This window comes from Nyctibius grandis, chromosome 5, assembly GCF_013368605.1.
Source record: "Nyctibius grandis isolate bNycGra1 chromosome 5, bNycGra1.pri, whole genome shotgun sequence".
In the NCBI taxonomy this organism is placed as follows: domain Eukaryota; kingdom Metazoa; phylum Chordata; class Aves; order Nyctibiiformes; family Nyctibiidae; genus Nyctibius; species Nyctibius grandis.
In genome coordinates this window covers 90,849,368-90,863,864 of record NC_090662.1, presented here as the reverse complement: position 1 = coordinate 90,863,864, position 14,497 = coordinate 90,849,368, and the positions used below count along the sequence as shown (strand labels likewise).

Here is a 14,497-nt window from a genome sequence, read left to right as displayed (position 1 = left end):
AGTACTGGACAATGCTGATGGACAGCCAAGGAGAGGTCCAGATAGGTTGGGCGAACGATCATAAGGTGCGGCAAAGGAAGAGAAAATGACTGCAAAGGCAGGAAAGGCAATACATCATTGCTTTAAGAGTTTGTGGGCTAACTTCAGCCTCCTGTGCTGCAAAGTGTCTGGCATGAGTCATCTTCTGGGAGATATATAACTTGCCAGCACGTATTTCAGTGTCACTAGGCAATGCAGGCCTTCCCACCACAACCAGGCACAGTTCGTGGGGAAGGAGGGCACGGTTTTCTTCTCTGTGTTCATTCACTACTGTTCTTTCCATTCTGCTGCCTCTCCTTCCCTCGTTTTTCAACAGTATTTTTTACCATTTTCTTTTCCACTTTTTCAAACGCTTCTGAAGTCATGGGTTTGCTTACTATTGGTTTCTTTATGAATTGCTGATTTTCTCTTCTTTTATACTTTTGTATATACCTAAATCATTCTCACAGACCTGCCCTCCCATGAAATACCATCAACATCTTATTAAGTCCTTAGCATGAAAGATCAATTACCTCAGCTGATAAATATGCGCAGCCTCATACCAGGAGGTATGCTGCAAATACTTTGAGATCCTTTACTGGCAGGGGATTTGGAAGGCAAAAGGCCTTAGACTCTGTGAAGTGGACCATTTTTCAAGCTACAGGGGAGGACTCTTTCTCTAAAAAAAAACCCAGCAACCCCATGTGTCTTACTTGAGGAAAACCCCTTCCTGACCCCCAAATTTGCCTAGGAGTATAAACTTCTTGATATGTGAGATGTATCTGAAACAGCTGCATTCTTGATATAGAGTTAAAAGAAGAGGTGACAGAATGGGACAGTGACTATAATGAAAAAATCTCACTCTTCTCAGTATCGCTAGAAGTGGTCACTTGGCTTGACTAAGATTCATGTTTTGTTGTCCAGTCTCTTCTGCTTAAAAAAAAGGATGAAAAGAAAAAAAAATTAAGATATGAATCCAGACATTCCAGGCCCTACAGGGGATAAACCTCAGATTACTTCATTATAAAAACCAAGACAATGCCAAAGGGTATCCTATCACCTAATCCTTAACTTGAATTTATCAAGCTACATCTTGAAAAAAATTTAGGTTCTTTGCTTCATGGACCATTCCAGAGCTTCACATCGCTGCTAGCCTGAGATCTTGTGAGGGAAGACCTAAAACCTCTCAAGGAGAGGAATGAATTGAACGCGTCTGAATGATTAAAAAGGAGATAGGAAAGGAGGGTGATGCCTTCTGCTCTGCCTTTTGAGAAGGGTGTGGTGGGAAGTGTTCCCTCAAGCCATTTGGCTGTGAAATCTGGCCTTACCCATAAAAGAAAAGGGATTTATAGATTAACTTCCCTTCTTAAGGGCTTAATTCCATGTGGATTCCCTTTTTGAGAGCATAAATTTTGGCTTATACTACAGAGGAGGAGAGATCACCATCACCAGAACAGAACCAAGAAGCAGAAGCAACACGAAACCACCGAGGTGGGAGTGACTGAGGGGGGCACCTGGAGAACTACATGAGGCAGTGTCAAAAATGCAGGTACACATGAACTGGGTTATCCTAACGTTACCTCTAATAAAGCTCCGGGTGGGCAGCAGTGAGCATCTGCATCTATCAAGCAAATGCCTGCTGTGCTGTGCCGGGTGCTGCGCTGGGCTCAGAGGGTGACCTGGCCCAACCCTGTGATCTCTGTTGGCCAGGCAGAAGCAGGCGTCGGAAGAAAAACTGGTCTGAGGTGGCCACGTCTGCCTCGGATTTCCAGGAACACGCAGGAGAGATCACGAAAGGGGTGGGGACACAGGCCTGGGGAGTCAGGTTGTTGTGATAACAGTTATATTGTTAGGGCTGGAATGAGGAAATTAAAGATTTCAGTTGGGGAGAATGGGGCGGCGGGGGGGGACACAACTCAAGGAGGCTCCATCTTGGTCACCGCACTCATTAATTGCCCCTCAGGGAAAAGCAGCCAGAGAAATCACTGGTTTTGACATCCAGTCCTATATCTTTGCCCTCTGCTGTTTCAGCACGTCCAGCTTCCAGACGGGCATTAGTCTTAGCTATGCCAGTGGGTGTGTATTTTCATTTGGCCAGTTCCACAGTCGATCCTGTTGCGATAGGACTGAATTGAGATCGGTATCTGAGGAGCTGTCGATCTGGCTGAGTGATCCTACATGAGACCCTGGCTTTAGGGAATATGCAGCAGAGGTGGAGCTTGAAGGCCTGTTTTCAGCACTTGGTGATTTTCTCATAGAGGACAGGTCACTAGCAGCCAAGGTGGCAGCTGACTGGGACACAAAGTGGTATGGCTAACATACCACAAGGTCTGGGTCACTGGGCTGCTTCAGCACCCAAACTGATTCAGGAGGTAATATCCCTCGTCCTGCAATACAGAGAACAGGTGGGAGAGAGCCACGGTTCAGTTTTGCCAGCTGAGGCAGAGCATGAGCAGCCACTATACAGGCTCTCCTCCAGGCTTCGTACTGCATCGCAGTGTGCAATGGCAACGAAAGAGGATCCATGCGGGTCTTCTGGAGTTCACTCATGCTAACTTCATTCTCCTAGGAAGAGAGACTGGGTTCCCTCTACACAGTTTCCAGCAGGATTTGTTCGGTCCTACAATATTATTTCCATGAGCTCTACCCTACAGTCTCCCACCTTTCATGCTGAAAGATGGAGATAACGCACACTGCTTCTGTTTTCATCCAGGGCTCCCTTTTGCATCACCAGAACGGCTCTCTGCAGCCCCTCTGCTCCTACAAGGTAAAATATGAATAAGTACATTGAAAAGCAGCCTCCTCGGGACACAAAGGTATGGGAGCGTGTACACGGATGTGCTCTTGCTGCTGTAGCATCACTGGCTATTTGGGACAGGCACCACTGCTGCCTGGCAGGTTACATCAGTAGCAAGGGAGAAGGCATTCAACAGCCCATTAGATTGGTCTGCAAATCCCTGATGGCTTTTTCATAATGATTCTCTTCAGAGATCACCACCTCTGCCTCAAGGGAGTACACGAATCCTGGGTAAAGAATTCCCCACTGAAAAGCAACAGCAGTACAAAGCTTAGCCTCACATCTACCCATCTTTATCAGCTACTAGGCTGGTGTTTCTTTGGCCAAACACTTCAGTTAAACTTACAGCACCATCCATGCTGCTATTCCTCGACAGTTTCAGTTGCTAGTTTTAATGCAGAAAAATACAATCAGCTGTAGCTAATCCAGAAATAACCACTGGCTTCTACCTTGCAGCAGAAGGAAAACACAATTGCATATATGCATATATAAAAGAACCACACTGATCTAGGGTCTTCCAAATAGTTAAAAAACGTGTATAATTTGTTATACTCAAGATTGATCAAGTATTGGAGAAAGGCACCTTTCTTGTCTTCCCACCACAGTAGCACTGTGTTGAAAAAAGTTTGTTCTATTTTAAAATGTTGTGTGCATTACAGATCATTATCACATTCCTACCTGGGCAGATAATAGACATGGCTGGTAAGGAAACATTTCAAACTTGATGCCATAAAAAATGATTCATGTTTACTCAAAGGTTGCTCAGTAGCAATAAAAAGCAATCATGCATTCAGCTTGTGAAGACATAACATTTACAAGCACTGCCCAGAACAACAGGGCGCTTCCCATTTCAAAAGAGAAGGATCTAGTGACAAATATCTGAAGGAAAAGGATCTTTTCAGTATAAAGCTCCTTGGATTCAAAATGTTGTTAGAGGTGAAGTAAATACTATGATCAAAACTTCCAGGAAGGATTTGTACTGCCTGATCTTTCACCCTAACGCAAGACTCGGGATTTCAGAAGACCATTTATCCTGTAATTGCTGAGCCTGAATGGAGGTGGGGGAAACAACCATCAGTGTCAAAACCAGTTCCATTGGGTGTGACTCACCTTGATAGGTCAATACCTCGAATAAATATACAGAAACCTGTGGATGGGCAAAATGCTCAGAGGACTCTTGCAGTGAGGGAAGTTCGAGACAGGAGTGTATCTAATCACCTAAAATATCAACAAGAGTCACCCTCACAAACTACACTAATAATTCCATGTCACTATCTTCTGTCACAGGGAAGTGTGCCTGAGGAAAATGGTAGCAGTTGTGATTGACAGTCTTGGCCAGAAGATGGTCACTCGAGTGATCTAGTTCATCCACACATTGGAAAAAAATCCCAAAACAGAACAAAATAAAAAAAAAAACCCTGGAGTTAGCAAATTCTGATGTTCTGCAAATGGAGGTTGAGACTAGCAGCTGAGAAGGCAATGGGAGATCTGTTCTTTGCATTGTTTCAAAAGTATTCGGGGAATCAAGTGGTAATTTTGGTTGTAGAAATGTTAAAAATAAACTTTTGGTTGCTTCGTGAGTTGGCAATCAATGTGCAGCACATCTGTGTGACCACGGGAAGGTAAGGGCTTTTACAAAGCCGTGGCCAAAGTGTGATATTCACATGACTGAAACGACTGGAAGTCACCTCAGGGCTGATAGGTGCTCTGAGGTGTGCCACAACAGCAGATAACGTATGGCAGCCTGAGCAGCTCACCGGCGTGAGAAAGAGGGAAAGGCAAATTGCTTAGATCATATCTGACATGGCAGCTGGAAACAGTGAAATAGCCAGTGATTGTGGTTTTTTAATTCTTTAGAAAAAAAATACAACATATGTTAAAAGTCTTCTGAAAAATAAAACAAATATGTATCTAGATATGCATATAGATATACATAGATACATGATGTACATCATTTATACACATGCAAAAATAAAACTTACAATACACGCACCCACACTCTAATTATCTGCTATTCTTGTCCAAATTGGCAAAGGCCAAAAGTTCTCCCAAACAACATGGTGATGGAAATTGTCAGCCATGACAAAATGCTGAGAAAATTGCTTTTAGACTGTTGCTTGGATGCAGCAAATCAGTCCAGATGTTTGAGTTTTTAGTTATTCCTCAAGGCAAAAGAAATCAAAACCTGTAAGTTACCTTTGTCTCACAACCAGCAAAAAGGACTGTGTTTCTGAACTCATTTGCAAAGATCAGTTGAAGGTAGTTTAAAATGTTTTTAAATACTGTGGAAATCGGAGAAGCCCTAACTGTCAGCGCTACTGAATTCAGCTGTAGTTGCTTTGTGGGTGCTGTTAACGTAAATGAGTATAAAATGGGCATTTTCAGGGGCAAAATCATTTTTGTCACTCCAGTAAGACAGAGGCACAGTTCCAGTAAGAGAGAGGTGGTTTTGGAGGACAGTCCATTAGTGTAACTGAGTAATTTCAGGAAATTACAATAACGTAAGTCAAACAAGTTATGAACATGCTGTCTGTGAAGTGACTGGATCGTAGGTCCATAGGTTACACCGGTAATTGTAACCGCAGACGCTGCCTAATTGTCAGTACCTCTGTGTATGGTCACAGAGTTTAAGGTGTAGGCTACAAGGCTGGTTCGAAAGGCTGATGCGCATCTTCAGGGATTCTACCCTTGTGTCTGAGTGCATCAAGCGGCACAAGTCAGAAGAGCTCACATCCCTCCGCTGAGTGGCACCTCCTATGGCACTGGCTGGGGGCAGCCCCCGGAGCTGCACAGACCATCACTCCGACCTAGGAGGGCATTTCGAATGCTCTGAAGAAGCTGCTTTGTAACAGGCATTTGATACGATATTAGTTCATTCCCCCCATCCTTCCTGCTTTTTTGTAACTCATCTTTGATGAAAGTACAAAATAAATTGCTTGAGATACAATTAAGTTTAGAACCGCAGAAGAAACGGTGCTTTTGCTTCGCGTTGCTTTGTGTCATGGGATGGAGCTACGGGAAAGCTCGAAGTCGCGGCTGTGGGTTTGTAGCAAGCAGCTGTCACAGGGCTGCTCCTGGCATGCTGTCACTTAACTGCCAGCCTCGAAAGTGTGCTCCTTGCCATTTTCAAGCACAGTATTTTGCAATATGAAGAGGTAAAAGTGGCTGTGTATTTTGAGTCACTAACCAAACGACTGCTAACTCCAAGAAGGATCGAAATTAAGTGACAGAAAAAAAGTTGAAAACTTCAAGACAGAGCTAGTTTGGGAGAAAAATCATTTGGAGAAAGGACTGGCAAACAGGTTCCACTCATAATGGCAGGGGGGTGTTAGGGACTCCTGGTCATGTTTGCATATGGGTGTTCATTTCTGTGGACTGAGGAAACACTGCAAGGCTTTGGGTAATGACGGGAGGCCTTGATTTACCAGGCGCAGATCAGTGAAACATGTTCCCACTCACGGTTGGGCCGGCTAGTTCTGGATAGGAAAAATTGCTTTAGTTAATGAGCCAGCAAAGGCGATGCTACCTCACCCGCATCAACGAGCCGCCACCAGCCTTCTGCGCCCCAGCCCCATCGCTCTTGCAAAACTCACCCCAAACTCTCCATCTACCTCGGCTTTGCCCTCGAGAAGCAACATTTGGCGATTAAAGCCGCACACGAGCCCTCACCGCCGGTCCGTGGGCAGGGCAGGGTCCTGCCGCTGACGGCCCCCGGGAGGTGGCGGGGGGTGGGGGGGTCCCGGCCGGCCGGCGCTGCCTCCCGCTGCCCGCGGGACAAGCGCTGCCAACTTTCTTTCTGCATCACCTCGGCTCACCGGGACGCCGTGTCCCCGCCGGGGTCGGGGGCGGGGGAGGAAGAGGAGGAGGAGGAGGGACAGGCTGTTCCGCAGCCGTACCTGGCCGGGGCTGAGCTCCCTTCGGGGAGGACCGGGGGGGGCCCTGCTGCCCGCCGGAACAGCGGCGGCCGCGCCTCGACCCCCCGCCGGCGCCGCCGAGGTCACCGCCCGGCGCGTCCCCGGTCCCTCGGCCGCCTCAGCCCGGCCGCGGACACTTGAGAGTTTAAAGAGGCTTTTCTTCCCCGGGAGCAGCGCCCGGGGGGGAGCGGCAGGGGCAGGAGAAGGAGGGAGGGGCGGGCGGGGAAGAGGCTGGCAGGGCAGGAGCCGGGCGGGGTGCTGGCTCGAACTGGAACGGAACCAGTCCCAGCCCGGCCGGGGAGGCTGCGGGAGAGCCGGCAGTGCTCGGCGAGAGCGCACCGGCACCGGCCCCGGCCCCGGCCCGAGCAGCCACCGCCCGCCATGGGCACGGCCCCTCGCGTCAGTCCCGCAGCTGCGGGGGGGCAGCGGGAGGGACTCGGGGGCTGTTGGGCAGCGGAGGGTCTGCCCCGCTGTCACCTGTGGACTGGGCGGGAGGGAGCGTGTGCATGGAGAGCTGGGGACCTTGGTGGGGCGCCTGGGATGGGGGTCAGGGAGGAGGGGGTGAAAGCACCGAGGTTTGGGGGAGACAATGATGGAGAGGCAGGGTTTGCACCGGGCACGGCTTCCCGGCGCCGTGGTCCTGCAGGGCTACCCCCTAATTCTGAGTTTGTGCCGTAGGGTGAGTCTGTGAAGATGGGGAAGATGCCAGAAGGGGAGAAAACGAGGCAATGTAAGCAAGAGGAGCAGCAGCAGAAAGACGAGCAGCAGGAGGGTCTCATCGAATTCTACAGTTCCTACCAGGAGCTATTCCAGTTCTTCTGCAGCAACACGACCATCCACGGGGCTATCCGCCTGGTGTGCTCCAAAAAGAATAAGATGAAGACAGCCTTCTGGTCTGTTCTCTTCTTTCTCACCTTCGGCTTAATGTACTGGCAGTTTGGGATCCTCTACAGGGAGTACTTCAGCTACCCTGTCAACCTCAACCTCAACCTTAACTCCGATAGGCTGACTTTCCCAGCCGTGACGCTGTGCACTCTCAATCCATACAGGTAAGAAATAGACTCCCAGAGCTGTCGACCACCTCGACTTTTGCGGGCGTAGGATAAAAGCATATACTTTTGTCCTCCTCATGGTCCTTGACCATCCCCTTCAGTAGCAGCGCCGGTGGCAAGGACACTTTTCACAGGCCTTTGCTGCTGCAGGGCATTCGCCGTAAGGCATCTCAGTTTAGGCAGCTCCCCTTGGTGGTGTATGTTAGCAGGCTGCACTGTAAACTGCCACAGGGCAAAAGCAGATGTGTTTGCTCCTCTCTTACAAGGATGGTAGCCTCCAGCAAGGGGTTGGATTTGCAGCTGGTGGCAGCAATGTCCTGAATCACCCCAGGAAACTTTGTCGCATGTCTTATTCAAGCTGTTTATGTGCATATATCCCTAAACCTTCAGGCTCCTCTCTCCCCCCACCCCCATATAGATACAGCGCCATCCGAAAGAAGCTGGATGAGCTGGACCAAATCACCCATCAGACACTGCTAGACCTTTATGACTACAACATGTCTCTGGCACGAAGCGACTGGTCCACACTGTCCATGCGAAAGCGTAGCTCAAGGAGCCTGCTCCATCATGTGCGGCGCCATCCGCTGCGAAGGCAGAAGCGGGATAACTTAGTCAACTTGCCAGAGAACAGTCCCTCAGTGGACAAGAACGACTGGAAAATTGGCTTTGTTCTGGTGAGATCCCTAGATACCCTGTGTCCTACCCACTCTAGTTTCTGCCTAGCTACTTCTGTCTTATTAGACCCTTGGCCATGCCTTTCCCTGCGTAGAAGTCCGATTAATCTGCACTGGCTTTTGCTAATGACAGATAAAGGTAGAGCTGAATACTTTGCCCAACGCAATCCTGCACCCCAAGTCCTGTCCTTGTTCATGTGGGCCCCAGGAGACTTGTCCACGTCAGTGCCCCTCTTTTCCTAGGTAGGGCAGGGAAACCTTGTCCTTCCCAAAGGCTGCATCAGCCTTGCAGTTGCCTTTGGGGAGCCACTTATTAACATCAACCGCAAAGTTGCTCAATAATAGCAAAGGGGAAAGTACTGGAAGGCTGTGGGCCACATGAACTGTGGTCATGGTCGTATTTGCTCCCAGGTAGCAGCTTTTTCGCCCTCGGGTATCTGTGTTTGCATTTTAAAAGGCAGTGAAGGACTGAGTCTAATCGCTTACCAGTTAACTAGAGTTCCCACAGGATCACAAACGTTTTTCTGGACACACCCTGAAGGAAGGGCTCCCCCACGAAAGAATTTAAATCTTCTGGTTTTATACCACGTAGAATTTACGTGCAGCAGATCACCCTGCACTCCTCACTGTGACTCGCTGCCTCCTGGGTTTTATTCAGCCTTGCTCATTCACCTGGTGTTTCCCTTCCACTGAGGAGCTGCCCTGGGTTTGCTTTTCTCCATCCTGCTGATCACCTTTTGGTCAAGTGCAGGAGCCCTGCAGAGCTCATCCACTCCCTCCGGTTCATCTCCTGCCCGTGCTGAGGGAGCACAGCTAATCCACAGCCACAGCCTTGCCTCCTGGACAAGACTTCGCTGACATGGCTGGTTTTCTTCTTCTCAACAGTGCAGTGAAAACAACAAGGACTGTTTTCATCAGGCGTACTCCTCAGGGGTGGATGCCGTGCGGGAATGGTACAGCTTTCACTATATCAATATCCTGGCACAGATGCCTGATGCGAAAGCCCTGGATGAGTCTGACTTTGAGAATTTCATCTATGCTTGCCGCTTCAATGAAGCAACATGTGACAAGGCGTAAGTGGTGGAAACATCCTACCGTGTCTTCCTAACAACACCCCTGTTTTGTGCTTGGTCCGAGGGAAATTCAAGAAACCCGCATTAGAGAACCTCTTTCCCAAGGTGGGATTGTTCATTGTTCAGTTCCTGTTGTCTCAGATGATGTCTCATGAGCCTTTCCTGGGGGTTGTGCTCACCAGGGTCACAGTTTCTGTGACCTTAAACTATGGACCTCAGAGGATGGTTTCTCTTTTTCCTGGGTTTCACACAAATGAAATAGTTATACTGGTACAAACTCCAGCGTGGGTACAGATGTACAGTGTAGAAGTCTCTTTATTCTGGTCTCTACAGTGGCGAAGAGTACGTATCAGCCCACGTACAGGAGGAGGAAAAGAGAGTTGTTACAAAAAGACAGTAAAAACAATATCCCACTTCTCTCCTGCCATTGTGGTCAAAAAGCCCCAAGGAGACAGCGAAATGAAACCCATCAAGCAAGGGATGAAAAGGGGTAGGAAGAGCTAAGAGTTTTGTCAATATTAGGAAGATAATACAATAATTGCTAGTACTGCTAAAACCCATTTGATCTTTCAAGAGTTAGCAGTATGAAAAAACTGGTGTAGAAACCTGTCCAGCTCCAGGACGTTTTTTACAGCACATTTTAATTGCTTTTCCCCGGTTAGAGTGAGTTTACATAACAAATACCGCCCATCTGCTGTAAGCCCCTCTCCCTGCAGGTGGAAAACACAGTTGTTCCTTTCAGAAAGCCCTTCCCCTTGGTCTCGCAGCCCTTCTCACCCCGCGTGAATGTTTCTGTTCCCATCTCAGGAATTACACCCACTTCCACCATCCCTTGTATGGGAACTGCTATACCTTTAACGACAACAGCAGCAGCCTGTGGACCTCCTCGCTGCCTGGGATCAGTAACGGTGGGTGAGAGGCACTCTTCGGTGAGTAAGGAGAACAGCTCAGCTTTGCTTTCGCGGGAGGAGTTACGGGCATCCTGCTGCGCTTTCGCTGGTGGTGGCAGATTGCAGCCCTGCTCTGTCTCACCCGAGCTCTGTTTTCACCGATGTGGAGATGGCTGTGTCGTGGACATGGCTGTCCCTTGCTGCTGCCCCACTGAACTCTCTCTCCCCCATCAGTGCCTGATCCTTATGTTCGTTGCTTCCTCTGGACCTGTGCTGGCCCTTCCTGAAGTCCCCAGCTGAGCTCCAGTGCTGTGCTCCTGAGAGCCTGGTCTTGACCTCCTCCTTCCCCACTTTTCTATTTTCAGCAACCAACCTGTTTGTGTTTCTAAACCTCCTGAAACCTCTCTAGGCCCAGTCTTCAGGCCTTTCTTCCATCTGGCTCAGAATGTCTCAATGAAATCTCTCTCCATTCCCAGTTCTGCTTTTTCTAATGAAGTTATCCAGTTTTCTCTGTCCTCTCCTGGAGCCTCCAGCTTTGTCTCTGGCCTCCCTCCAGCCACCCTTCATTGGTGCCCAGCTTTGGTGCAGCCCTGGTTGATGTTTCTCTTCCTTTATCTATTAGTGAACCACTCCTGACCCTTCTGCTGTCTTTCCTTTCCTGCACGATGACTAGCCGTGACCTCTCTTGCTCTCTGACATTTCCTCAGGTCTCTCTCTGGTGGTGCGCACCGAACAGAATGATTTCATCCCTCTGTTGTCCACGGTGACAGGAGCCAGGGTCATGGTCCACGATCAGAATGAGCCAGCCTTCATGGATGATGGGGGTTTCAATGTGCGTCCGGGTATTGAGACCTCCATCAGCATGAGAAAGGTGAGGAAGCAGCAGGGGTAAGAGCTGGCAGGGGGGATATGAACTTCAGGGGGGGAGGATTAACTTAGTAGATACATACAGATGGATTGTCATGGACTCAGTATGTGTTTAAGGGAGAGGATTCATCACATGGAGTGAAGAAAGGGGAAGAAGAGGAGCTTATTGGACTACAGGAGAAGCATTTGATTGCAATTTATCAGTGAACAATGAAATGGAGGAAAGCACGGGGAGCTGGCTTCCAGAGGAAAGCATAAAGAGCAGATACTGATGGACAAGCAGCATGGAAGCATAGAAGGAAGACAGCAAAGTGCCAGTTCTTTTGTGTAATGACTGTTTGATATTCTAGGAGATGACTGTGCGTCTTGGGGGCAGTTACAGTGATTGCACAGAGGATGGCAGTGATGTGCCAGTGCAAAATCTGTACTCATCCCGCTACACCGAACAGGTAACTCGTTAGCACTGATCCTGTGCCAGCTTGTTTCCCTACTTTCCTCAAATGTTTCAGCCCCTTAACAGCCATGCTTGTCCATGGGCACTGTTAGTATGATGCGGAACAGGCTGCAGTGGGTTTAGTTCCCTTGTTCAACCTTTTCCACCTCACATGCTTCCAGGTCTGCATTCGCTCCTGCTTTCAGCTCAACATGGTAGAGCGCTGTGGCTGTGCGTATTACTTCTATCCCTTACCCGCTGGAGCAGAGTACTGTGACTACACAAAGCACGTGGCCTGGGGTAAGTGGACGGGAGGAATAGTAAAGCTTATTTACTATTTACTACAAAACACCTGAACCTGTTTGGTCCATCTCATGTCCCAGTACATCTCCTTATTGTCTTCAATAAGCTTCCTGGTGCGGGACATCCAAAAGACACTCTTGTCTTGGATGGTTAGTTCCTCTGAGCATGTGGAAGAAAACCTTCTCTGGGTTGCCCTCGTTGTCACAGATACTGTGAGCTTACCTGGATTTACTTTCTCTGCTGCTCAGGCTACTGCTATTACAAACTCCTGGCTGAATTCAAAGCTGACGTGCTGGGCTGTTTCCACAAATGTCGGAAACCTTGCAAGTAAGTTTGATCATTGGTCAGATAGACTGGGAACTCATTATTCCTAGGCATGTTGGAAAGCATTCACCGAGCAGGGCAAAAGCTTGAGTCAATAGCTGAGCTGCAACCCGAAATGATAATTCTCCCATCAGGAAGCTGAAATGGCTGAAGAGCATCAGTGTTGGCGCGGGGGTGAGCTCTTGAGGGCTGTGAAGAAGCTCAGTGGGAAGTGGGTGGACTTCAGCACGGGAGGGAGTTTCCTGGTGTGCCTGGGAATTGAGACCTGGCCTTGTGGCTTCTACAGCTTCAACAGCTAACATGGCCTCTTGTCTTCCAGAATGACACAATACCAGCTGTCAGCTGGATACTCCCGCTGGCCTTCTGCTGTCTCAGAGGTAAGGAAAGGGTTTCCCGGCTCCCCAGCACTGCTCCAAACTCCTGTTTAGTCCTTCCTCAACTGGTACTAAACGTACAGGAGGTGACTGTGGTCATGTAACGCAATTTATTGCACTCTCATTTCAGGACTGGGTTTTTTACATGCTTTCACAACAGAACAAGTACAATATCACATCCAAGAGGTGAGAGCCCCTAAACAGAGGTTGCATCTGAACCAAAAACCATCCCCATGGAGTGTGTGTGTCAGGGGGGGTCACAGTTCAGATTAAATCACTTATGGGAAGAGACTAGGCATGGGACCCATGGACAAGGCCAGTGGATTTGAGTCAGAGTAGAGATAAACTGAGACTTCAATAAGGACTTGGAATCCAAGTGAAGAGTCTGAAAAGGGTCAGCTGCTAGTATGAAAATAGCAAGCCCCAGGCTGCTGCCGTGTGGCCTGGAGTCACAGTAAGGGCTAGTGGAAGAGTGGGAAGGAGAGCCACGCAGGAGCTTGTACTTAGCTGACGTAGGATGCCACAAATATTGGGTTTCACAGCACAGTCTCAGAAGCGCACTGTAAGTACCAAAGATTGTATTTAGTGCATAATGAGGGAACTGCGGAGATGGGAAAAAGCCTCGGGCAGTATATATGGGAGGAGGACGAGGGACAGAGGGGGACAAAGACAAGCTTGGTAAAGAAATGCAGGGATCGCGGATTTGGGGTTACTGAGCCCCATCTTTCATTTACAGGAACGGAGTTGCCAAAGTGAATATCTTTTTTGAGGAGTGGAACTACAAGACCAATGGGGAGTCTCCAGCCTTCACGGTACATACTTTACTGCCACATCCTCTCTAGCCACCCATTCCCCCACAATGTCTCTCTGCATTGGCAGGCGTTCATTCCAGCAGCATTGTATCCCCTCTCTTCTCCTGTGGCAGGGTGGAAGGAACCCCCCCAGCGCCTCGGGGGCACTGCTAGTGGGAGCAGGCAAGGAGGCAAAAGGCTGGAACGAGGGCTGTCCTCATTGCCCTTTCTCCATCTCTTGCAGGTAGTGACTCTGCTGTCCCAGCTTGGGAACCAGTGGAGTCTCTGGTTCGGATCCTCTGTCCTGTCTGTGATGGAGCTTGCAGAGCTGATTCTGGATTTCATCGCCATCACCTTTATCTTGGCCTTACGCTGGTTCCGCTCCCGGCAGCAGCTCTCTCCACCAGGACCCCCTCCAAGCAGTCATGATAACACTGCTTTCCAAGATGAGGTGCCAGGTCTCAGTGCTCCACACCGCTTCACTGTTGAGGCTGTAGTGACCATGTTGCCATCCTATAACAGCCTGGAACCACGTGGGCTGAGCAGGGATGGTGAGGTGGGACACAAGTGAGGCAGTGGCTTATTCCAGTGTTCAGATGGGTGGCAATTGGAGCAAAGACTGCACACTTTCTCTGTGGGACCTGCATTTCCTTATTTCTGGGGTGTTCTACCTGGATCATAGCAGAAGACTGCACTGTGGTTGGCCTGGGTTCATTGCTTTCACTACTGTAGGTGAATTCTTCAGTCTCATAAAATACTATTGATCTGGGGATAAGAGTTGATCTAGCATATGTATGGGGGAGATGGTTTCCTTACACTCCTTGCATGTGCACACCTACACATGCACGCATGCTTTCTTTTCCCTGCAACAAGGATGCTGCCACAGTTCTGGTCTGTCGTTAATTAAAGAGGTTTGGCAGGTGTGATGGCCTCTCCTGTGTATGACAAGGGACAGGAATGACATCTCAGCTGGGCTACAGGTCTCTC

The 14,497-nt window shown here is 49.0% G+C and overlaps 1 protein-coding gene across 2 annotated transcripts; it reads left to right on the top strand.

Annotated features, from left to right (window-relative positions):
- Positions 1-6,751: 6,751 nt before the first annotated feature.
- Positions 6,752-14,433, top strand: SCNN1A (sodium channel epithelial 1 subunit alpha). Of its 2 annotated transcripts, none has more exons than XM_068400778.1 (13): positions 6,752-6,811; positions 7,408-7,778; positions 8,200-8,455; positions 9,341-9,528; positions 10,336-10,436; positions 11,126-11,289; positions 11,636-11,734; positions 11,901-12,018; positions 12,270-12,348; positions 12,665-12,722; positions 12,850-12,905; positions 13,456-13,531; positions 13,755-14,433. In XM_068400778.1, the coding sequence occupies exons 2-13, from the start codon at positions 7,423-7,425 to the stop codon at positions 14,079-14,081; spliced, it is 1,878 nt and encodes a 625-aa protein (XP_068256879.1). In that variant the 5' UTR covers positions 6,752-6,811; positions 7,408-7,422; the 3' UTR covers positions 14,082-14,433. The 2 variants fall into 2 exon arrangements, with proteins under 2 accessions (XP_068256879.1, XP_068256878.1); XM_068400777.1 differs by lacking the exon at positions 6,752-6,811 and adding an exon at positions 6,968-7,128.
- The last annotated feature ends 64 nt before the right edge of the window (positions 14,434-14,497 follow it).